The sequence below is a fragment of the Girardinichthys multiradiatus genome, chromosome 20 (assembly GCF_021462225.1).
Source record: "Girardinichthys multiradiatus isolate DD_20200921_A chromosome 20, DD_fGirMul_XY1, whole genome shotgun sequence".
NCBI classification, from domain to species: Eukaryota; Metazoa; Chordata; class Actinopteri; order Cyprinodontiformes; family Goodeidae; genus Girardinichthys; species Girardinichthys multiradiatus.
Window position 1 is genome coordinate 2,565,339 of NC_061812.1, and position 25,653 is coordinate 2,590,991.

The 25,653-nt window shown below is 46.5% G+C and overlaps 2 protein-coding genes across 2 annotated transcripts; one reads left to right on the plus strand and one right to left on the minus strand.

The window, feature by feature from the left end:
• The first annotated feature begins 86 nt into the window (after nucleotides 1–86).
• ippk (inositol 1,3,4,5,6-pentakisphosphate 2-kinase) lies at nucleotides 87–25,341 on the plus strand. Its single transcript, XM_047347219.1, has 14 exons — nucleotides 87–322; nucleotides 5,114–5,173; nucleotides 6,403–6,498; nucleotides 7,156–7,222; nucleotides 7,563–7,684; nucleotides 7,794–7,883; nucleotides 9,538–9,596; nucleotides 9,738–9,810; nucleotides 9,989–10,141; nucleotides 10,264–10,384; nucleotides 10,826–10,961; nucleotides 11,045–11,147; nucleotides 19,557–19,648; nucleotides 21,217–25,341. The coding sequence occupies exons 1-14, from the start codon at nucleotides 242–244 to the stop codon at nucleotides 21,458–21,460; spliced, it is 1,497 nt and encodes a 498-aa protein (XP_047203175.1). The 5' UTR covers nucleotides 87–241; the 3' UTR covers nucleotides 21,461–25,341.
• Nucleotides 11,199–13,457, minus strand: LOC124856601 (nuclear factor 7, brain-like). The gene is made up of 2 exons (XM_047347220.1): nucleotides 13,362–13,457; nucleotides 11,199–13,269 (listed from the first exon to the last, which is right to left on the minus strand). Exon 2 carries the CDS (start codon nucleotides 13,250–13,252, stop codon nucleotides 11,867–11,869), a length of 1,386 nt encoding a protein of 461 aa, XP_047203176.1. The 5' UTR covers nucleotides 13,253–13,269; nucleotides 13,362–13,457; the 3' UTR covers nucleotides 11,199–11,866.
• Nucleotides 25,342–25,653: the final 312 nt, after the last annotated feature.

The window sequence follows — 25,653 nt, forward strand, 5'->3', positions numbered from 1 at the left end:
TCATGTTCTGCTTCATGATGTCCGACAGGAAGTGAGTTGATTTTAAACCACCACGACGGGAAGCACGAGAACAGCGCGTCATTTGGAGGGGGCGGGGTTTCGGAGAAGGACGGACGTCGCCAGAACACCGGGTGTCAGTTTGTCGGCCCACCGCTAGAAAGCCAGCAGGTTACGGGCCGCGGCGCCGTCCTGAGTCCGTCTGTGGCGTGTGTCAGGAGTTCGGTTTGTTCTCCGCGGTGTGATGGAACTGGGCAGGATGGATGAAAATGACTGGAAATACCACGGAGAAGGAAACAAGAGCCTGGTGGTCTCCCACGTTCAGGTGAATAAGCTAAGCTAACGATCCTAAAGTTCGCATCTGATTCGCAGCTTCTATTAACGGCTGTTTTGACGTTTTTCTGGAGCAGCTCTGATCGTCTCTACACCTAAATATGACTCACATAACCTGGTCGGATAAATCATTCTAAGTTGAATACACATTCCTTTAAACAGAGCTTATAATCAGACTTTTATTTGATGTGTGAAATTTCTGGATTTCAATGATTTCAGAGTCTTCTGGACCTTAAATAAAATCCATTCTTAGAACCTCAAAACTTTGACTAGTACATCTGGTCTGGGTTATTCTACAGTGAATAAATATTCTTTAAAATACAGTTTGTGACGTATGAACGTAAAGTTGCTTAGTGTTCAGCCTCTCCAGAGGCATGAAGTCGTTTTTAAGTCCAGATAATTCTGGAAAAATAGATTAGAGTATGGATAAAACATCAGCGCTTCCAGGTTATGGATCACCTTCTATAAAAACCCAAATTCAGAATTTCTCTTAGAAATACAAACGTTTTTTTCTATACATGAAACATGAGCCCAGTCAAAGCTCAAGGTTGTCATAGAAGTTTTAATAAACTTGGTGAAGAAAACTTTTCAGACATGTCTTCATCCAGCTCTTATGTGTACGTTTTACTCTAACAGGGAACACAGTTTTACTAAATAAATGTCATTTTGGAGACCTAAACTCAACAATTAAAACATACATTCTTAGACAGGAAAGGCCTCTTAGTTTCTACCATAAATTTTGTCGCCTGTCTGTTTTGTACATTTGCATTAAATATTTCCTGTTGCATGTTTAAAAAAGCCTGAAATCCGACTGAATATCAGGTGAAAGGTGGAAAAACAAACTCCAGCGTAGACGCTTGGATATTACACAAGTAGACTTCATGCTCCATGGCTGAGAAAATGTTGTTTTAAGTCTGTATTTAGTGCAGCATCAGATCTGACTACTTATTGTGCTTTTAGACCTGCATTAACATGGTCCAAAGGCCAAAAACATTGAAATCCTTCTTTTTTAAATGATGAAAATCATGTATATCTTTCAGTAGATGACTGGTTGCCTTTTGAAGAATCTACAGTAGCTGCAGAATAACCCAGTCCAGGTTTAAACTGTTTAAATACTGCAGTAGGACCACATCTACCTTCCTAAAAAAGGGTGGAAACAACATTTTTATTGTTTCCAGACTCAAAGGATCTCAGTCTGTGTTTCAGTGAATCTCACTTCAGTCTAGAAAATTTCGATCCAGGTTTTATTTTTTTAAGTATTTCAGATTTTTAGATGAAACAATGAAAGAAAGTTTAGGTTCGTTAAAAACTACCCTGCGAATCGGAAGCTAACTTCAGCCGCGTCTGCTGCTACTTTTCAGAAGCTAGTCACGTCAGGAAGATAAACAGGTTCTTATACTGCAGTAATGACACTTTAATTTACTTCATTATATCACAAATATCTTTAAATGTGTCTCCAAGTAGATTCAAGGTGTGTCTGAAGCATTTAGGTAACAAAACCAAGAATCGTACTGCTGCTGGGAAGCTAACGGACTTAGCATCAGTGTTTCTGCTGATAGAAATCATCTCATGGACCTGGTTTTACTTTTATTTGACATTAACACTGACAGGATTGGTGTTTTATTTTCCTCTCGGCTTTGTGTAAACCCTGAGGTCCGGTTCTGGTGTGTCCGAGCAGTCAGAGGCTGGGTCATGAGTCACATCAGGACTGCTGGAACTGTGCAGATTTCTTAGCATCTGAATCATGACTTTAGTGCAGGATTGGTAGCTGGTTTGGTTCGGATCTGGCTCATATGAAGGACTTTGTGATGCATTCAGTGTCAGAAATGTGTTCAAGTTCTTTTCCAACAATAAAAGTAAATGGACATATTCTGGGCTGTGAACTGACAGCTGCTGGTGGCAGATTTGATCTAAAACAGGTTTAGTACCACAGCTCCCCAGTTCAGGCCCATCTCTGCAGCTCTGTTCCCAGCAGCTGCTTTTAGAGGGTGTAGCAGCGCTGCTCCCCTGTTCCCTTTTTGATTCAACCCTGCAGCTTTAGGATGTGCACACATGCATTCCAACAAATTATGTCGAATAACTTAATAATTGTTTGGCATTTACATTCTTCAATTTATGTGTTTGTGGTTTAAACAGTTTGAACTGGTCCTACTTTTATCTTAACCCCACAGCTGATAAGTAAAGTGTTAACTGTTGGGTTGTTAAATTGGGATGCTATTAGTTTTCCGTTACTTGTTTATTTCCAGATGGAAAAGCAACATTTCCAACTCTGTCAAGGAAAATCAGCTAGTCTGTTACAGCTTTGAACACTGGCAGCATGTTCCTATTTGAAGCTAAGTGAAACATCTTCCCGCTGATGACTTTTATCCTTTGTTAGCCAAATGAAACATTAGGAACAGTTTGCCTTATTTTCTCCGTGGTTCAGTGAATGCAGCATGATTTAGGAATGCAGCTGGAAGGAGATTAGGATTGGGAGACTGGATTATTCGGCTCTGATCTGGAAGTGTGACAAAACCTGGAAATATGACCAGTTTTAATCCTGGTAGTTTTCAGACAAACTGCTCCGTAGCAAAAATATCAGAACAAAACAAAGGCTGCAGGTTCAGGTGGTTCAACTGTTTTAAAAAATGCTCACATGCATGAAGTCGGAAGCAATCAGAGTTTAAAATTATATTTTAACTGAGGGACACGCTGTCCTGCATGTTTTAGATGTTCCCTGCTGCTCCTCACCTCATTCACTGGAACTACCTTCTCAGCCTGCTGACGACCAGTCAGCTTGAAGCTGGAAAACATCTAGAACATTGCTTTGTGCTTCTCAGACTGTTTTGAACATATTCTCTGTTTTTGGCTTTAAAAAGTCTTAAATTGGGTCACAGTGCGCAGCGTAGCGTAGTGGTGGAGCTCGCTTCAGTCCTTGACGTAGCCATCTTCTCCCTCTCTCCACCCATTTTCTTCCTGCTGACTAAAATAACAAAAATAAAGGCCACTAGTGCCACAAGAAAAGTCTTACATTTCCAAATTAGGTCTTAATTAGCATTTAGTTAGGTTTATATTTATGTGTTGTAGTTCTGGCTGAGGGATCGGGGTATAAAACCGGGACAGCCACCCTTCCAGAACCTTTTAGACATTATTTAGTTGCCATGGAAATCAACATTTGATATATTTAAAGGCAAAACAAGAAGCTTTTATTTAAAACCAGTTTATAAAGCAGAACGTCGCTGTTTTTCCATGATGGGAACATTGTTGTGAAACTTGGTCCGTTAGACCGGATGTGAAACTACGTCCCAACTGATGGGTTTCACTTCATGTTGAAGAGTTTTTGGTTTTCACAGCAGCTTCACTTCAAATCAAGCTCCACCTGTAACCAGGTTTCTTCATGGAAACCAGAACCTCTCCCCAAAACCACAGCTGGCCCGGCTGCATTGTTCTTCCCGGTCCGTTGTTGGTGATTAATGTGGGAGCAAAGAGTTTATAAAGATTGTTTAATGTTGCATCAGAACCACTGACCTGAAACTGTCCTTGGATGTCTCAGAGACCTCCGGTGATTCACGTTCCTGCAGTTTCCAGCAGGAAGTTAAAATCAGAAGTTTGTTCTGTGGACATTTTTCCAGGTCTGTTGATTTTTGTGTCGCCCACGCCCTGGTGGAGAATGGAGCCTCATTGTTGCTGGTATTAACTGAACTTTTGTGTTCTTGTCTTAACTTGTGTTCTGACGTAGACCTTTGGTGGCTTTAAACCCTCACTTAGCTTTGACATCTGGCTCCAGGGTTTCCCACAACACTCCTCTAACTTCCCAGACATCCACGTTTAAACCTGCCTGAGGAATCACCTGGAGATGTTCTTCAGGCTCTTTCAGACCTCCACAGCTGTCCATATGCCTGGTCTTACCTGACCCGTAGGGATAGTGTTAGAACCTCCTGCTGTTTTTCCAGAACATTTATCTGCAGGTTTCTGTTCAGCAGCTGAACATCAGTCCAGAAGAATTCAGACGAAGACATGAATAAACAAATGGACTTTCCATCTCCATGGTTACCTCCAATAACCAAACAATCTGCAGCTCAGTCTGTCCACTTCTGTCTTGTTTTGTCATTAATGTCATAAATTAGATAATAATAATAATTTAGGCTGAAATTGATCTCATAATGGAGAAATAATCGTCTGCATTCAACCCATCTCTTAGGGAGCTGCAGGCTGCCATGGTGGAGCAGGAGCTCTACTCCAAGCTCCCCGATCGATGGAGTTCTTCTCCTTGTCTCTAAGGAAGAGCTCATTTCCAGAACCTCGTTCTTTCTGTCATGATCCATATCTCATGACCATGGATGAGAGTTCAGTGGATTTAGAGCTTCTCCTCTCAGTTCAGCTCCTTCTTCACCATGACAGATCAGAACTCCAGTCTGTTGGGCCATCTGTTGTTGCAGAAACACGTCCATAGCAGAACCAGGAAGATCTCTAGCTTCTTCTCTGAGGAGCTGCAGTAACGGTGAATCAGTCTGGTGTTGCTGCCCGTTGGTCTTGTTTAACAGTCTGATGGAGAAGGTTCTGACCCTGAAGTTCAGATGTGGGTCCAGATCTGATCAATCAGTATGTGGTCCATGTTGGGATCTGGACACACAGAGATTTACTGTTTCTTTCTTAAACGGATCAGAACCTTTACTTCGTTTCTGCTGTCATTCTGAGGTTAGGTCGTCTGAAGATTATAGTCAAATTAAAACGGTTCACTGGATGTAGAAGATCAGAACCGCCGGTTCTGCAGATAAATGTCTCTCTGTTTCTGTTCCTGCAGCACTGCAGAGTTTTACGTCTCCTCAAATATCCAGCAGAAGACTCGGAGAACCCTCCACAGGTAAATCTGCTGTTCGTTCTTCTGACCGGGAAACTGAGCCGGGCTTTCTGTGGGGTTCTGATTATTTTCTGTTGTTTCAGGAAGCTAAGTCTGTTTCTGTTGTACGTTAACATCTTGAGGTGATCCAGAACCTGAAATCTGTCTCTAAGGCCACAAACAGACCATAATCTGCCTAATCTACCAGGCTGCAAACTGGACCATCTAATCCTCTCTAAACCAACCAGGAGATTTTACTGGAGTCAGCAGAACCATCCCTGCTGCTCCCCACCGACCTTCATGAGAACTACAGAGTTAGCCTGAGGTCCATGAATGACAGGAGGAAACTGAGCTCTGAACATTATTTCCATACAGAGAGCTCCATGATCAGTGGAGCAGCCGGTGATGTTCTACTGGGTCAGATCACAAGATAAAGGACACAGCATCTGATCCGACTGCAGCTGGAGTCCTGGTCAACAGAACTGAGATCAGAACCTTCCTGTAATCTGTTGAGGTGGTCTGGATTAAGGGTTCTTCAGGCTCTCAGGAGATTTTGGAGTTTTTCTTTGGACTTTGGGCTGCTTTTTAACTCTGTTCTGGTCCAGTACCGGAGCGGTTTCAGAAGAAGCTTTGCTAAGTAGCTAAACCCAGAACTAAGAACTGTTGACAGTAACAGTAGCGCAGAACCAAAGTCCAAAGAGAAACAATGAAAGACCTTTAGGAAGCCTGGAGAACCGCTGACCCGGATCACCTGAAAACAACAGATGGTGTGAGATTCTGTAACCGGATGAGTTCAGTTAAACACAAATATGGATTTTAGCTTCAGGAAAGTCCAGTTTGGGTTCAGTTAATAGTCTGATCTCTATCCAAGTTCTGGTTGGTTTCTGATCCAAAGGAACAGTTAGAACATTAAGTTGTTTTCAGATTTAGTTTCTCTGCAGCTGCGGTTCAGGATCGGTTCTTCTCCACCTTTCATTTGCATGAAGCTCGAGGCTGATTTTAATTTAATCTGACTACATTTCCCTTCATTCTCCACTCTGACTTCCTTGTCACGTTCTGCCGGGTCTGTTTGGTGTCAGGAGGACAGCTCTGTTGGCTCCCTGTTTGCATGAACGGGTCAGACGGAGATCAGGAGTCTGAGCGACTCTGTGGAACTCCTGAGAGGTCACAGAGGACAGGTAGCTCCGCCTCAGTGTTGACCTTTGACACACGCTCTGAGAACAGGATGTGTCGTGTTGTTTATCTGTCATCAGACGGCGGAGCAGGCCTTCAGGCAGATCCAGAACATCGTGGACTTCAGCTCCAACGTCATGAGCAGCCTGCTGGGGGACAAGGTCGTCCACAGTGGGGTAAGACACAGTTTGGGTTGGTGAACAAGAACAGTTCCAGTTTCACATAATTATTCAGTGGCTGAAGATTCTCATGTTTGTTTTGGTTCCTGAATCGTTCAGAACATGTGGTTCCTGTTCATCATGCAGCAGAACATTGGACTCATTCAGTGGTTTATGTCCAGAACCCAACCAGAATCTCTGGTTTTAAAAACCCAGTTAAGTCTCATGACTCGTCAGTAAAACTTCTTCTATCTGAAGCAAAGAATAAACAAGGAAAATCACTAAAGATTATAGCAAGAAATCTGATTTCTGATATTAAATAACTTTATGATTAAATACAAAGTAAATGAATCCTAATAACTAATAAAACAGCATTAAAATAAAACTCTAAATGTGCTCAAGTATCTGCTTAATAATCCTGGATTATTTAAAATAAAAGGAAATAAAAGCTTCATGAACTTGAAAAAATAAAGGCCTCTAGTGTCTGGAGGCAACATTCAGACGGTTCCTTATTTTAGATCCACTTCTGACCTGGAACATTTTACATCAACATTCCTGAACTTTTGGTTCTGAATCAGACGCTTCAGAACCTCATCGCAGTTTATGTGAGTTTTCGGTGTTTCCTGTTCAACTTGTTCTAAGCAGCTGAACGTTGTGTTTTTGTCCGGTCTGCAGGAAGTGGTCAGACTGCCGCTGGAGTTTGTTCGCCAGTTATCCATCAAGATTCAGCACCAGAGACCCGGTGAGACCCGTTCATGTTCATGATGTTCTCTGAAGCTCAGTCAGTCAGTGGTGGGATCAGAACTAAATGATTGGTGCTATCAGGCAGTTACCATAGCAACAATCAGTGGGTCTGAAGAGTGAGTGAAGGTCTGCAGACACAGAAGATACCTCATGCAAGCATTCAACACTCAGTGTGTCTCTCTGGACCTCCTGCATCATGCTGAGGTCTTCCTCTGGTTAGCCAGATCCCTCAACATTTTCACAAACACCTGGTGCTGATCTACTGGATCTGAAGGTCCACTAATTCAAAAGAAAGGCAGCCCTAACCCCACAGAGTAAACGCTTTGTTTCTGTTTCAGCCTGGCGCTGTGATAAAGTCATGGACATCTACAGCGGCTGCGCTCTCTGCCTGCCCAACCTGACATCTCCAACCCTGCACCAGCCGACACCACCCGCCCCGCCTCTCTGCATCGAGATCAAGGTACCAGCCCCTCACCCCCAACCCCCTTTCACCCAGACTGCGATCACAGCAGCAGATCCCCAGACTGTGAGTGGGTCAATGGGTCACTCAGCTGCCTTTCTGTTTGCAGCCGAAATGCGGCTTCCTGCCGTCACCCAAACACGTCAGCAAGGACATCAAGACCAGAGTGTGTCGATACTGCATGCACCAGCACTACAAGGTAGAGCCGACAGGTCTCACACACACACACACACACAGACCACATAAGGTGATGTTTGATCCTCGGCTTGTTGTTGAAGCAACGCCTCTGTTCTGAGACGTGCCGAATACAAAGCTGTATCACTCTGATATAAAAACAAAAGCTGCTCTGTTTATTCCTGAGCTGATGGCTGCTAATTCTTCAGAGAAAAGCTGCTGGGCAGATCATCACGAACATGTTCTTCCTGTCAGCAGGAGAACATCCTCAGAGTCTCTTTCATTCCCCTCTGATGGACCATTAAGTCCTCCTTACTGAAGGTTTTACTCCAGCTTTAGCACTTCTTCAATCCTGCATTTTAAACCTATTTTGACCTGTGTTTAAGGAATACTGACATCTAGTGGTCAAGATGCAAATGACAACCATCTGAATAGAGCCGTCCTCCAGAACTCAAAACCAGAACGAAACCAGATGAAACTAATAAAAAGGATTAAACTGTAAATACAAATATTACTACCATCTCTTCTCTTTAGCAGACTGTTGTTCTTGTTGCAGATGCATCTGAGAAGTTTTGATAGAAACTGTGGAAGTTGGAACAGACTTCCTGCTGATGTGAATATTGTCTCCATGACTGTCATCAAATGTCTTCACCCAGAAAATGATATTTAAAGATTGCTTTAAAATATTTATTTTTATTTTTATTGCTCTAATCATCTTTATTTTTGGCACAAATCCTGTTCTATAAATACTAAGTGCTAGACTTGCTGTACATGAAAACATATCTTCACCTCGTGCAAAACAATAAAACTTGTTATTCTGAAGACATTTTAACAAACAAAGAATGGATTCAGAATCTGCTTTTGAATGTAATCAGTGGAAACCACAGAGGAACACAGATTGATCTATTTAGGTTCAAAGGTCTATTAAAGGGTTAAATATGAAAGAGTAGGAAGAAATAAAAAAAAAAAGATTCAGGAAACACAATAAAATGTCCAGAAACTCAGGAAGGTTTCTAGGTTTGAACATTCAGGAATGCAGGGTCCAGTTCTCCTTTTCCACTAGTCCTACTCAGAGCGGTTTACTTCGGGTCGACTCGGGTTTAACGGAGTCGTTACTGTTAGGACCTGCTTGCTGGTGGCTCAGACCTTTCTGAGTCGAACTGAAAACGTGACATCAGAAGACTTTGGGTCACTGATTGGTTAGGGGGCGGAGTCACTAGGCCTGGCGTTTTTCAGTAACTAATAATTTCAACTTTCTGCTGTGTCTATGAGCTCTATTATAGCAGCTAGCATTAGGTAGCGTTAGTTTACCCTCACACGTAGTTTAATGCCGCCTGGTTTCCCTCTCTCTCCGGTACTGATCCACAGTGCTTCAGGTCTCGCTGCCCAGAACCTTCTCTGGTTCTGTTCTTTCACTCTTAGACTGACAGCAGCCATAAACAGAGCAGCAGCTGTTGTTCACATCATTTTGGACCGTGGTGCCGCCTTGTTATCAACACTCCATGTTAAACTCACCCGACCCAACTAGATTTGGTAATAATGAGAAAGGGGCATAAGAGTGCGGTACTGGTTCCTGCTGCTGGTGTTCTGGTTCCCATTAACTGACTGGTTGATGGTCAGAACTTTTCTTCTTATCTCTATGGAACAGACCGCTTTTTAATCAGGTTTCACCTGTTCAGGTGGCCAACGGGAAGTGGAAGAGACGCAGTCTGTACTGTCCTCTGGACCTGTTCTCAGGGTGAGTTCACTGATGTTGCATTCACTGTCCCATGGGTTTTTATAGAACCGCCCCGTTCACAGAGAAATGTTCTGCAGCGGCGTGCTGTCTCTCAACCATCACAGCATTGTTTGATATCTTCTTCTTCTGCTCCCTGTGCAGAAACAGACAGAGAATGCACTTCGCCATCCGACACCTGATAGAAGAACCTCAGAACAACCTCAAGGTGTTTAAGGTGGGAGGCAGAACTTTGCTGCTCTGATGTTTTTGGTGAAACTGCTTCATGTTTTAATAAATCTTTAGTATTTGAATCTTATTTGAATTTTATTAAAACTAAATGTGTCCAAACTAGAAACCAAGCCAGGCTGAGAGGTTCTCCAGCAGCTGGACTAAGAGCTGTTTCTGTGTTTCAGGGCGGTCAGTGTATTTACAGCAGTAAGGAGGGCAGCAACGAGTCGCCCGACACAAACTCTCTGCTGCATCACCTCAGACCGTACTTCCTGCGTGGAAACAACCGCATCAACGGTCACATGACCACCAAAGCCGTCCTGAATGACTTCATCCAGGTAAAGCAGCTTGAAGGTCCGGTCGGGCTCGCAGGTCCAAACTCTCTCAGTGCCTAAAGCTGCTGAAACTGAAGCAGATGTTTGTCAGAGAGCTACCAGTGAAGCTGGGTTTCTGTCTGAAGGTCCTGGTGAACGCCCTGCTGAGCGCCGCAGGAGGAGACGGAGGTCAGGTGACTGACAGAGCAGGAGAGGGGCGGAGCTTCTGTGAGGCCAGTCTGTTCAACAACGAGCGGATCCGCCACGGTCAGTTGGTTCCCATGAAGCAGAACCAGACATCATCAGAACTGCTTTCTTTAGCCGGATCATTTACAGTTTTATTGATCCTGGTTCTGGTTTTCTGGACTTTAAACAGGATGAAAATGATCACCAGAGATAAAATCATCTTTGACTCCAAACCAACAATCACTCTGGAGATAATCTGAGATCTAGAAAACGTTGCAGCATTTCTTTCAGAACTGAAATCTGGGCCGGATCTCCCCATTTCTTGGTCTTTCTCTGTTTGAAACATTCTGTGCAGATTTTAGTTTGGTTGCTGCCTTGTTCCTCTAAAGGTTTTTGTTCTGCAGCATCTTCCAGAACCTGATCTTCCTGATGAAATTCTCTCATTGTTGTTTCTAGAACTGGACCTGAGACCAGAATCATTTTCGGGTGGATTTAATAAACCCGTCTGTCTCTGTGATGCAGGATCTCAGGGTTTACCTACCAGCAGCGTTCTGTCCAGGATCCTTCAGACCCAGATGTTGGACACGTTGGACATCGAAGGACTTTATCCTCTGTACCGCCGTGTGGAGCAACACCTGCAGGACTTCCCCGAGGAAAGGTAGAACCGAGCCGACCGGAACCAGAAGGTAAAACCGTCCCGACAGGTAAACTTGGACTCTGACGTCTCTGTCTGTCTGTCAGGACTCGCCTCCAGATAGACGGACCGTACGACCAGAACTTCCTGGAGAAGGTGCAGAAATGTTGGATGGAGGACGACGGCTCTGTGGAGTACGCTGCAGCCAAGGTCACATGATTCCCAGTTCTCCCAGTTCTCCCAGTAACACAGACACACAGAAACATTTGACTGTTTATTTTCACACTTAAAGCCAAATTACAGCCGTATGGAGAAACGCTTCCTTCTTTAAACCAAGTCCTTCTAACCTCAGATGAACAAACAGAACCTAAATCCATGAAGGACAGATGAAGTCACACAGAAACACTTACTAACAGTTACTGGTGCTGAACAGTCCAGATCAATCTTCTAGTTTCTTCTACAGACCATCCCCAAACCACCACTGATCACATGAATCCATAAACACAGGAGAAACTAGATGGTTTCACAGATCTACTGATCTGCTGAGATGTTCCTAAACTAAGCATGAAAACCTCTCTGAGTTTTCTTCTGCAGCGTTCATCAGTCTGGATGTTTGGATCTCAGTTGGTTTCCACCAGCAGAGCTCTCCAGGGTCCTCATGTCTCCACTAACCTCACCTGTTACCTGTTCATGATCAGCACACCTGGATCTGCTGTCAGAACCAAACTAAACTCCACATCATCCACTTCATGTCACCTTTAGTTTGTAGCATCTGGACAGATTATTAAGCAGATCTGAAGCTGACCTGAAAGCAACCAGATGATCAGTCAGACCAGATCAGATCATCTCCAGTTTCCTGTTTAAAACACTGAGCTTCAATCTGATCAATAAGGTTTCATTTGGACTTTATGTTCTTCATGCTGAGAACATCAGAGCTGCTGTTTGCTCACTGAGATCTTCATCGGTAAGATTGTTGCTTTACCCACAGTGGCGATGAATGGAAACATCTTGTCAGTGAAGGTGTGTGTGAAGGTGTGTATGTGTGTGTTAGTGTCCAGATCAGAGAAGGACAGCTTTCCTCTGTCCCAGTCCAGATTCACTCTGATCCTCTGGAGCTTCTTCTGTACTGAGAGATCTGTGGGAGGAGCTGGTGGAGACCATGCTGAGTATTTACCTTTATAGAAACGTATAACCAACAATCCAGACTCTAGGTCTCCCTTCCTCTGGACAGACTCTGCTATCACACCAAGCACCCAGCCTCCACTGTCTCCAACATCTACATCCCAGCTGTGGTTCCCTGAGTTAAAGCCCTCAGAACTCAGGACAGAACGCCACCCATCAAACCTTTCTGGATTATCAGGAAGCTTCTGTTCCTCTCCTTCAGTCACACTGGTCAGATCTTCAGACAAGAAGAGTTCTGAACCAGCAGTGTTTGGGTCCAGGATGAGAGGAGTGTAGGACACCATGTTCTTCATGTTGCTCCAGATGTTGAAGGCCAGGTTGCCCAGATGTTTGGCCTGGTCTATCAGAGCTCCTGAGGGCAGCTGTGGACCATCCAGCAGGGGGCAGCGCTGGACTCTTTCCACTGCAGCCTTGTAGTTGTGCAGGAAGGAGACGTCTTCAGCTCTCAGCTCCTCCTCTGTGGCTCTGACTGTGGCTGAAAGAGCTGTTATCTCTCTGCTCAGAGCCTCCATCTTCTCCTTCATCATCCCACTCTTCTGCTCCTCTTCCTCCCTCAGTGCAGCCAGCCTGGCCTCCTCTTCCTCTGCTAGAAACTGATGAAGCTTCTTAAACTGCTCCTTAATCAGCCTCTCTGTGTGTCGGGTCTGGACCTTCACGTGTTCTGCTGTCTGATTAAACTCCTTTTGAACTTTCTTCCTGAGCTTCAGGTTCTTCTTCAAAGGTTCCAGAGTTTCCTGAAGGTTCTTCTTGTGTTGCTGAGCAGCTTCATTGATGGGTCTGAATCTGTGCTTGGTGTGTTTTTCTGAATCTCTGCAGACGAGACACACTGGCTGCTGATGGTCCAGACAGAAGAGTTTGAGCTTCTCAGAGTGCAGACTGCAGAGATCCTCTGAAGCTCTCTGGTCTCTCTGCTGTAAGAAGGTCTCACACAGGTTCTTCAGAACCAGGTTACAGGGAGGATCTTTGGTGAACGATATTGTCTTACAAACTGGACACTCTTGTACTGGTTTCTCTCTCCACCAGTTCTTCAGACACTCCTTACAGAAGCTGTGGCTACATGACAGAACAACTGGATCTTTGAAGATGTCCTGACAGACCGGACAGCAGAGATCCTCCTCTAATCTGGAAGCCATTTAGTCTCTGAATGAAGCTGAAAACACAGAAGGTCCAGTCAGTCATGGCTCCCTCCCTCCTCCACTAACGTCCCTCAAAGTGACTCTGAGTGTTCTTGGTCCAACTCACCTTCAGTGTGTGGAGCAGCTTGAAGCAGCAGTGTTGGAGGTCTCCAGGTTCCTCTCCTGCAGCTGGACTCACTCAGAGGAAGCTGCTGGTTTGGTCCGAAGGTGGATCTGATCCGTCTGTGAGTCTCTGCAGGGACCAACGATCACAAATTGCTTCCTGCTGTAGTTCAGGTGTGTCAGGTGAGGGGCGGAGCTTAAACCTGTTAGACCTGCTGCTTCACCTGTAACTGAGGTGTTTCAGTCCAGAATTCAATCTTTCAGCTGCTGTAAAACTCAGACTAACAGGTTTTATTTCTCTTCCTCAATCAGAACATTTCCTGTAATAAAGGCTGTAAAATAAAGTGTCCTCAGTGCTGCAGTCGTTCAGCTCTGAATGAACTCAGTAACTATGATCAAGGGCGTAATTTGCGGGGGGGTTAGGGGGGTTATGACCCCCCAATATAATAACCTCATTCCGATTTACAAATGAATAATGCATAAATAACTTGTTGATTTTCTTTTACTTTCGTTTGCCAGCAAAATAACATCATCATCTGGTAACGTTACCTTCCTCCTCCTCCTCCTCCTCCCTAAAACCTGCTATCACCCAACCCGCTTTCTCCACCAAGCATTTACTGTTTGCTGTAATTTTGATTCAGTCTCTGGTGAGAGTGGTTGTATTCTCAAAAAAGTGGACAGACAACAATTTTTCACTGTTGGTCGACAACAACATCTTGTAAAAAGAGCGAAAATCAAAATGAGGTAAATATAAATGTATTAAGTTAGTTTCCTCTCTGCCGCCTGTTCACGCAGACACACTGAATGGCGGTGCTTGTAGACTAGCTCCTAAATACAGTGGTACCAGGTGCTTTGGTAGACCTGCCACCTGGACCTCGGGCTGAACCTCCAGATGTTTTCAGAACTGCCCCGAATCTCACGGAAGAAGACATTTAGGAGGTAAAAGATCCATTAAGCCCCAAAATGACAGATTTTTATTTAACAACAATAAGATCTGTTTCTATTGTGTTCCATATAATCACTGCCTGCTCCACCTAACCTGACAACGAGTCACATGTTGCACCGCGACTGCGCAACCACGAGCACAGACTCAGGCAGAGACCGGCAACTTGTCCATTCTGGAGAAAACCTGAACGGCTGTTCTGTCCAGGAGCGTCGGCCTGCCTCGTACTAAAAAAGTCACACTGAGCGCCTCAGCAGGGCTACAATAGGGGAGACGGCTGATTTCAGAGCAGCTGTGGACCCAACCAGAGAGAGGGAACCTGGTGGAGGTGATCGCCCAGGAACAGGTGGAGGCAGAGTGGATCAACCCTGATTAAAGTCAGCATTAAACCTGAGAGCTGGCTCAGAATGGGCTAATTGTAAGCTAGCGCTAATCACTGATTCACCAGCAAGACATGAGGTGGAGGTTCACTAATGACCATCTTCAGGGTCATGATGAGGGACTTTCACCTGAACTACAGGTAGAGTTAATGAAAACAGTAGAACCCTCTCTGTGAGCTTCTAGCTGGATCTGCATCACGATGTGAAAAATATCTGATCTTTAGTCAAATGGTTGATGAAAGGAGGAACATCTTTTAATGAAATGTTGGGAAAGCTCACAGCATCATTAAAATAAATAAATGTCTTTTTAAGGGGGTTACCATTCCATTAAAATCTGAGAAAAACAAATTTATAGCAGTTTTCTTTTTAGAAATGTAAAAAAGAGAGTGAGGGAGTAACATTTAAAAAATTAACATAGATGAGAAAAGAAGTACATTTATTTGAGTTTAAGAACAACTTTAGTCCAAAGAACTGAGCAGAAAATGTGTCTTTATCTGCTTCAGCCAAATGTTTTCTTCATCAGCTATAAACTGTTAATCTTCATCCTTCACTTAAACTACTAACAAAAATTTAAACCAAGTCAAATTATTGTGAATATGAATATGTTCGTTCGTTCGTCATCTTCCGCTTATCCAGGACCGGGTCGCGGGGGCAGCAGACTCAGCAGAGACGCCCAGACGTCCCTCTCTCCAGACACCTCCTCCAGCTCCTCCAGGGGGAGCCTAAGGCGTTCCCAGGCCAGCCGAGAGACATAGTCCCTCCAGCGTGTCCTGGGCCTCCTCCCGGTGGGACGTGCCTGGAGCACCTCCCGAGGAAGGCGTCCAGGAGGCATCTGGTATAGATGCCCGAGCCACCTCAACTGGCTCCTCTCGATGTGGAGGAGCAGCGGCTCTACTCCGAGCTCCTCCCGGATGGCCGAGCTCCTCACCCTATCTCTAAGGGAGTGCCCGGCCACCCTACGGAGGAAGCTCATTTCAGCCGCTTGTATCCGTGATCTCGTTCTTTCGGTCATGACCCAAAGTTCATGGCCATAGGTGAAAGTTCATGGCCATAGGTGAGGGTAGGAACGTAGACCAACCGATAAATTGAGAGCTTTGCTTTTCAGCTCAGCTCTCTCTTCACCACAATGGACCAGCACAGCGCCCCCATTACTGTGGCAGCCGCACCGATCCGTCTGTCGATCTCCCGCTCCATTCTTCCCTCACTCGTGAACAAGACCCCGAGATACTTAAACTCCTCCACTTGAGGCAGGAACTCCCCTCCAACCTGAAGAGGACAAGCCACCCTTTTCCGGTCGAGTACCATGGCCTCGGACTTGGAGGAGCTGATCTTCATCCCAGCCGCTTCACACTCGGCTGCGAACCGCCACAGCGCATGCTGTAGGTCTTGGCTAGAGGGGGCCAGCAGGACCACGTCATTCGCAAAAAGAAGAGACGAAATCCACTGGTCCCCAAACCAGACCCCCTCCGGCCCTTGGCTGCGTCTAGAAATCCTGTCCATAAAAGTTATGAACAGGACCGGCAACAAAGGGCAGCCCTGCCGGAGTCCAACATGCACCGGGAACAGGTCCGACTTAGTGCCGGCAATGCGGACCAAACTCCTGCTCCTCTCGTACAGGGATCGGATGGCCCCTAATAAAGGGCCCCCGATTCCATACTCTTGGAGCACCCCCCACAGGGCATCACGAGGGACACAGTCGAATGCCTTCTCCAGGTCCACAAAACACATGTGAACCGGTTGGGCAAACTCCCATGAACCCTCGAGCACCCTGTAGAGGGTATAGAGCTGGTCCAGTGTTCCACGGCTGGGACGAAAACCACACTGCTCCTCTTGAAGCCGGGGTTCGACTATCGGTCGGACTCTCCTCTCCAATACCCTGGCGTAGGCCTTACCAGGGAGGCTGAGGAGTGTGATCCCCCTGTAGTTGGAACACACCCTCCGGTCCCCCTTATTAATGTTGAAGAGACGTGTCAACCATGACAGCCCTACAACATCCAGACACTTGAGGTACTCAGGGCGGATCTCATCCACCCCCAAAGCCTTGCCACCGCGGAGCTTTTTAACCACCTCGGTGACTTCAGCCTGGGTGATGAAAGAGTCCAACCCCGAGTCCCCAGCCTCTGTTTCCACCACGGAATGCGTGATGGCAGGATTGAGGAGATCCTCGAAGTACTCCTTCCACCGCCCGATAATGTCCTCAGTTGAGGTATGCAGTCTCCCGCCCCCACTATAAACAGTGTTGGCAAAGCACTGCTTCCCCCTCCTGAGGCGCCGGACGGTTTGCCAGAATCGCTTCGAGGCCAACCGGTAGTCCTTCTCCATGGCCTCACCGAACTCTTCCCAGGCCCGAGTTTTTGCCTCTGCCACAGCCCGGGCCGCAGCACGCTTGGCCTCACGGTACCCGTCAGCCGCCTCAGGAGTCCCACAAGCCAACCACAGCCGATAGGACTCCTTCTTCAGCTTAACAGCATCCCTTACTGCCGGTGTCCACCACCGGGTTCTGGGATTGCCGCCACGACAGGCACCGCAGACCTTACGGCCGCAGCTATGGGCAGCAGCATCGACAATAGATGCAGAGAACATGGTCCACTCGGACTCTATGTCTCCAACATCCCCCGGGATCTGGTCGAAGCTCTCCCGGAGGTGGGAGTTGAATACATCCCTGGCCGAGGGCTCCGCCAGGCGTTCCCAGCAGACCCTCACTATGCGCTTGGGCCTGCCAAGTCTGTCTGGCTTTCTCCTCCTCCAGCGGATCCAACTCACCACCAGGTGATGATCAGTGGACAGCTCAGCCCCTCTCTTCACCCAAGTGTCCAAAACATGCGGCCGAAGGTCTGATGATACGACAACAAAGTCGATCATCGACCTCCTGCCTAGGGTGTCCTGGTGCCAAGTGCACTGATGGACACCCTTATGTTTGAACATGGTGTTCGTTATGGACAATCCGTGACTAGCACAGAAGTCCTATAACAAAACACCACTCGGATTCAGATCGGGGAGGTCATTCCTCCCAATCACGCCTCTCCAGGTGTCACTGTCGTTCCCCACGTGGGCGTTGAAGTCCCCCAGCAGAATAATGGAGTCCCCGGGAGGGGCACTATCCAGCACCCCCGACAGGAACGCCAAGAAGGCCGGGTACTCTGCACTACCACTCGGCCCGTAGGCTGAAATGATAGTCAGAGACCTCTCCCCAACCCGAAGGCGCAGGGATACAACCCTCTCATCCACTGGGGTAAACCCCAACACGAGACGGCTGAGCTGGGGGGCAACAAGCAAAGCCACACCAGCCTGCCGCCTCTCCCCGTGGGCCACTCCAGAGTAGAAGAGAGTCCAACCCCTCTCAAGGAGATGGGTTCCAGAGCCCACGCTGTGCGTGGAGGCGAGCCCGACTATTTCTAGTCGATAGAGCCAGCCTAAGCATCCGGGGATCGGGCCGCTGAGGTCTCCACCTTCGTCCGCCACCCAATCCTCTTTGTACCGGTCCCTCACGGTTCCCCCTGCAGGTGGTGGGCCCACCGGGGGATGGCCTCGCGTCTCTCGTTCGGGCTTGGCCCGGCCGGGTCCCGCGAGGAGCAACCCGGCCACCAGGCGCTCTCCGGCGAGTCCCGACCCCAGGCCTGGCTCCAGGGTGGGACCCCGGCTCCGCCGTACCGGGCGACGTCACGTGCCTCGATATTTTGTTCTTCATGAGGGATTCTTGAACCATTCTTTGTCTGACCCATCACCTAGAACCTGTTTGCCATGGGAGACCCTACCAGGGGCATTTAGGCCCCAGACAACATAGCCTCTAGGATCATTTGAGCACTCAAACCCCTCCACCATGTTAAGGTGAATATGAAATATTTGGTTCTGTGTTAGAAAAAAGATGAAGTAAAAGTAAGTTTTTTATTAATTGCTGAACTGATGTGGAACAGAAAAACTACAGAGTAAATAGAAAGAAAACTTGAATATTTTTTGAATAAAAATAAAATAAGAAGACAGAATTAGCCCGACTCCTTTTACAAAAATAAACGATTTAATAAATAAACTAGGCTGAGAACTTAACCCCCCAATGCTAGAGCCAAAGGTACGACCTTCTTCAGGAATAATCAGCTGAGCTCAACAAAGTTCTCCTCTTCCTCCAGAACCACAACAACAAAGTTCTCCTCTTCCTCCAGAACCAGAACAACAAAGTTCTCTTCTTCCTCCAGAACCACAACAACAAAGTTCTCTTCTTCCTCCAGAACCAGAACAACAAAGTTCTCCTCTTCCTCCAGAACCACAACAACAAAGTTTTCTTCTTCCTCCAGAACCACAACAACAAAGTTATCCTCTTCCTCCAGAACCACAACAACAAAGTTATCCTCTTCCTCCAGAACCACAACAACAAAGTTATCTTCTTCCTCCAGAACCAGAACAACAAAGTTATCTTCTTCCTCCAGAACCAGAACAACAAAGTTATCCTCTTCCTCCAGAACCACAACAACAAAGTTCTCCTCTTTCTCTAGAACCACAACAACAAAGTTCTCCTCTTCCTCCAGAACCAGAACAACAAAGTTCTCCTCTTCCTCCAGAACCACAACAACAAAGTTCTCCTCTTCCTCCAGAACCAGAACAACAACTAAATGTGGTTCTAATTTTTGAACTTTTTACTAAATATGACAGAATGAGATGTTTTAATCTGAGGTTTATCTGGTTTTAAGACCGGGTCAGAACCTGTTCTCTGGATCAGAACCTGTTCATCATGTCTGAGTGAAAGCTGAGATTTTATTTAGAATGAACACAAATAGAAATCATCAGTATTGAGACACAGAGTTTCATTCAGAGACCCAGAAGGCCCGGCACAAATGTTCTTTGGTGCTTTCAGTCAGTTTCACTCCAGTTCTGTTCTCTGCAGGTCCATCAGTACCGGATCGCCCTGACGGCTAAGGACTGCTCCATCATGGCTGCTCTTGTTCCCAGTGTTGAGGAAGAGGACGATGATGAAGAGTAAGCCTCCACTCTGTTCAGATTTGAAGGTTCTTCAGATGAAGCTTGGAGAACGTAGGGTGAAGATCATCCATCCTGCAACCTTTAGATGCATCCCTGCTCCAGCAGAACCTGAATCAGATGGCTGACTTCCCTCCTCAGCCTTCAGTCCATTAGTTCTGCAGAGGCCAGGTAGCGAGTCATTTATCTGACTCAGGTGTTCTGGAGAAGTGATGGATCTAAAAGATCCAGAACTGGACTCAGGCTTCCCTGAATGAAGTTGGCATCAGATGATCGATCAGAATCTGGACCCACAGGGAAAAATATGAAGGTTGGAATATTTAACTAAAAGCAGCAAAGAAGGACAGAACCTGATCAAAAGGTCTGCAGATCATCCATACATGGAAACTAACCAGGTGAACTTCCTTCAGTTCTGAACCAGGAGTAGATCTAATCGGATCTCTCGTTCAGGCTTGGCCCGGCCGGGTCCCGTGAGTAGTAACCGGGCCACCGGGCGCTCGCCGATGAGTCCCGACCCCAGGCCCGGCTCCACGGTGGGTCCTTGGCTCTGCTGAACCAGACGACCTCACATGTCTTGTTGAGGTAGTCCTCATGAAGGGTTCTGAACCGGTCTTTGTCTGACCCGTCACCCAGAGCCCGTTTGCCATGGGAGACTCTACCAGGGGCATTTAAGCCCTGGACAACAGAACCTCTAGGATCTTTTGAGCACTCAGACGACTCGACCACGTTAAGGTGGCGGTTCAAGGAGGAGCAGATCCAGATGGATCTCCAGCTTATTAGAAATAGGAACAAGACATGGTACCAGGGATCAATCTTCTCAGCCTTTCTGGGAACATTTACTCCAAGATGTTGGAAAGAGGTTCTGACTGGTTCTGATTCTAGAGAAGTTTAACTTTAATTGTCGTCATGGAGTCATAGACCAGATCTTTACCCTACGGCAGTCTGTCGGGGTGCAGCTCATCTGGAAATAATTCTCACTCCATCATCTGGAAGAGCTTGGAGCAGAGGTCAAGATGTCTCCTACGAAGGTCCCACTGGGAGGAGGCCCGTAGACAGATCCAGAACTTTCCCTCAGCAATGCTGCAACGTGGTGATTCAGGATGTATGTTAGTCGTCACAGGAGTCGCACTAAAGGGGTCGAAAGGTCACCGATCTGAGCTTCAGTTGGTGTAGTTTTATCAGAAGGGCAGTCGGTGAGGTGTGGGTTGGACCAGCTTAAATGATCAGAACCGGGCTTCTATAACATGTGGCGTACACTGCTGAGGTGTTCTGTCCTCAGACTCGGTACCTCCATGACCCAAAGTTAGATCATGAAAGGGACGGTTGGACAGTTTATCAGAACGTTTCTGAGGGTTAGAACATCACATCCAGGTGAGTCAATGATCCTTTAAACAGCTGCAGTGAAACAGGTGTTTACATTAAAGGAGCAGATTCCACCAATCAGAGCGCAGCTTTTTAAAAAGTCTCGTTGCTGCAGGAGAAACGCGCCACAGATTAGTTCAGCATCAAAAACGGTTATTTTGTGCTAACCTTCCTCCTGGTCATTAACCCTCCTCTTCCTCCTCCAGCCTCTCCTCTCAGAAGCATCTCAGGGACTTCAGACCTCAGGCCTTCTCCTCCTCCGTCTCCATCCTGGATTTGGATCCAAAGCCGTTGGACAGCATCCCCCGCCAGCAGCGTTTGGACCAGAAGATCGTCTCGTGTTACCTGAGGACGGGCGGTGCCTTGCCCAAGGGCTCCTTGCCGCTGCTCCCCAACATCATCACGGCTGCAGAGAGGGAGGACCGAACGCTGCTCTTCCAGCCCGTGTGAACGGCTGGTTCTGTCTGTCTGAGAGAGGTCCGATCAGGAGGAGAATCCAGCATCCGTTCTGCTTCAGTTAACCACAATCTCACAGCTTCATTCTGTCACCAACATCCTCTCTGACCTCTCCTTGGATGGAAGCTGTTGTCATAGCAACAAGCTCTGATGCTATGATGTCAGAGGTCCTCAGCTGATCATCATCATCAACACTAACAGCTGTGATACAAACACAGTCAACAGGCCGTCTGCTGCATCGCTTTAAAGGTCAAATGTGCTGTTAAAGGGTCAGTTCACCAGAATCAGAACCACGAAAACCTCCTGGGTCAGACGGTTCTGGTCTCAACAGTCTGAAAACCTGGAGACAACCTCCGATGTTCCCACTGATTAAATGAGTTTATTTGTTGTCAGGCAGGAGGAGGACAGCCTTTCATGTAGTTTTAACATTATTAAAAAACTCCAGCATCAGGTTGAGCTGAGACCTCTGAGTGTTTGAGGAAACCGGGTTTTGTTCTGGGCTCGGTACTGTAACTTTCACTGATGTCAGAGCAGATTTCAGTCTGTTTACTTGTTTACTAATCTGTGCAGGGTGGTAAACAAACAGCAGTGGTCAGAAGTCCTGATCCAGCCCTCATGTCTTCAGATTTCCCTTCTTCTGACCCAGTTGATCCTGTCTGTGTGTTCTGGTCCAACAGTTCTCAGGGCTTCCTGTAGGACTGTCAGAGGTTTTCTTTGGACTTTGGCTGATATTCACTCCTTTTCAGTCCAGTAGCTGACAACAGAAGAACTTTCAGGACTAAAAGAACCTTCTCCGGCAGATAAACAGAACCTGAAGGACCTTCAGTAGTTCTGGAGAACTGTTGATCCAAACACTTGAAGAGAACAAGAAGTTTGGCTGTTTGCAAGGAAAACCTGCAGAAATGAGGACTGGTTGGAAGTTCTGATCCAGTACCGTTTGTTCCCACTTAGCTTCAGTTCTATGAATGTTGTTTGGATGTTCTGAAGTCAGAATTTTGGACTGAAAGCTGCTTCAGAGTCCAATTGGACTCTTTCAGATCAATTTTGGAGCGTTTGGCTGAACTGAACTCTGCAGTAAAGCTTCTGGACCGGACTTTAACAAAGTCCTGAGATCCGATCCGAGCTCTGACCCACATGCTGCTGCTCCGCTGGTTTTGTGCCAAACATGGCTGCTTCCTTTTTGTTTGTCCTGGTGCCTGAATGTACTGACGGGTCTGTTGGACGGTGACGGTCCTGTTGGACGGTGACGGTCCTGGAGGACGGTCACGGTCCTGTTGGACGGTGACGGTCCTGGAGGACGGTGACGGGCGTGGAGGACGATGACGGTCCTGGAGGACGATGACGGTCCTGGAGGACGGTGACGGTCCTGGAGGACGGTGACGGTCCTGGAGGACGATGACGGTCCTGGAGGACGATGACGGTCCTGGAGGACGGTGACGGTCCTGGAGGACGATGACGGTCCTGGAGGACGGTGACGGTCCTGGAGGACGGTGACGGTCCTGGAGGACGATGACGGTCCTGGAGGACGATGACGGTCCTGGAGGACGGTGACGGTCCTGGAGGACGATGACGGTCCTGGAGGACGGTGACGGTCCTGGAGGACGGTGACGGTGTGTTTGTTGAGGAAACTAATTCTGTTACAGGCTGCGTTGCCCCTGCAGCCCAGAACTGGGGATACCTGGAACTCCCGACGAGCCCAACGAGCTCCATGGCCCGTTTAGCAGGTTTGTACTGGTCCTGGTGGACCTGCTGATTGAGGCTTCAAATAAACTGGTAACACTTGACCTCAGTTCCTGCTGTCAGCGTCCACTCTCCATCAGCCAATCAGCAGCAGTCTAACCCACAGCCTCCATGGAGAGTGGACGGCAGCGAACTGAACCAACCACTAATTATTGGGTCTGAATGACGGCGCCACCTGCAGTACAGCGGCAGCAGAACCCATCCAGAACTGATCCATTAGAAATATTAACAACTTCCTCATTTAAACTTGATGCTCCCACATCAGCTGATCCCGACGCTGCTTCAGTCTGGAAACATTCTAGTTAAATTAGGAGGATTTTAGTTTTATGGTTGGAAAACTCAGTTTCAGGTTAAAAACATCTTTAATTAGTGAAATGTTGTTAAAAGCTGAAGATTTATTTGATGATGAAGGATTTTCTTTTAACATGAACTGTTTGCTGTAAGCTAAGATGCTCCACAGCTTTTAGTGATGTAAAAATCGACTCCATAATGAATCATTTTAGGACTTTATGCGCCTTTAATGTGACATTTTCCTGCACAATTCAACTGAAACCCAAACTAGTCTGTTGGTGGAAAATGTAAGTAATGAAAATCTGCAATAACCTGGTTGCATAAGTTTGCACACCCTCAAACTAACATTTTGAAGCAACTTCTGGTCCAGATTCAGTGTTCAGTCTTTTTCAGTTCACACCTGCAATCAGTTAAACTAAATCTGATGAACCTGAAATAAAAGTTCTGATGTTCTGGTTGGATTTTCCTAACATTTGCTCATTTTTATCTTGTAGCTGAAGTCACAGAGGATCAGATGATTTCAGTGTTTAAAGGTATCAGTCAGGAGAAGATGACAAAACAATCCATAAGATAACATGGTCACCATGGCAACATGAGGACAGGAGTCATTGGAGACAATATGGGACATCAGTGACTTTAGGAAAACTGGACATTTGTCCACATTTGTTGAAAAGACGACAGGAAGTGGTCAGAGAGACGCCAAGAGGTCGACTAAAACACTGAAGGAGCCGCAGGAGTTTCCCAACCAGTACCGGTTCTGTTCTACATGTGACAACTGTCTCCACATGTCTGGACTAAGGAGAAAGATTGAAGAACATTCCAGAGAAAATGTCCAGACAGGCTAGAACCTTGTGGAAGAATGTTATATGGTCTGATGAAACCGAGCCTGAAATTCTGGTCAGAATTCAAAACGTTAAATTTAACACAAATTACACTAAATATTAACAAAATAACACCATCCTTACAGTGAAGCATGGTGATGGCAGTATCATGATCTGCGCTTACTTTCTTTTAAACTTAACAGGGTGGATGTTGAGTGGGTCGGGTTCAGATCCAAACCCTCCAGTGATCAGCTAGAAAGCTGAAGATGAAGGGTTTAATAATCTATCATCACAGTGAGACCAAACATAGATCCAAAACAACTAAGAAATTACTTCATAGGAGGAAAAATAAAGTTTTAGAATGGCCTAGTTAAAGTCCAGGACTAAATCTGATGGAAAATCTGAGCAATGAGCTGAGGAGGGCACCGAAGAGGAGATGTGTTTACAATCTGACAAGAGTTGGATAACTTTTAGAAAGCAGGCTGCCAGACTGCAACCAACGAAGACTGAACCTGAACCATAAACTACTACAGAGCTTTAGATTAAGGGTGTGCAAACTTTTTAATCCAGGTTAGAGCAACTTGTTGATTAGTTTGTTGTAAGTTAAACAGGATAAATGTTGCATTAAATGTGGAAAATGTTCTGAAATGATGTATCATGGTCTCATTTCTTACATCATTAAAGCCTTTAACAGGGTGTGAATACTTTAGAGACCTGCAGATAATAAAGAACCTCATTGGTCAGTCTCTGCTCTGAGCTGGAACCTGATTGGTCAGCCGCCTGCTGCCTGAGCAACATGATTGGCTGAGGATCATGGGTCAGCGCTGTGATTCCTGCAGACTCCTGAAACCTTTGAGTGGAATAAAAACAGCAGAAACTACGTGGGGACATAAAGGCCAAACAGCTGTCTGGTGTTTTCTACTGAAATTATTTATTTTTGTAGATTTGGACCAACGAGTTCTGCTGTTACTGCCGTCACAGTCACGCTCTTTGTATCAGAATAAACATTTGTACCGAACCGAACCCTGGTGTGTCTGCTTCCTGTGTTTGTCTCATCATGGAGGGAAAAATAAAGTTCTGATTCAGGATCTGCTGAGGCCCAGAGTTCGGACTGGGACTTCTGGACCTTCTAACCGCTGAGTTCGGCGTCCTCTGAAAGGCTCACGGTTCTGATGATGGACTCTATGGCAGCTTCAGGTCCCAGAATCCTCAGCAGGCTCTGAAAGGCCTCAGCAGCACCGCCCCCTGCAGGCTGAGTGGGGAACAGCTGCGTAGCTGCAAGCAAACAAAGATCAACATCATCTAGAAACTTTCACTCCTGGGTCTATGTCACAC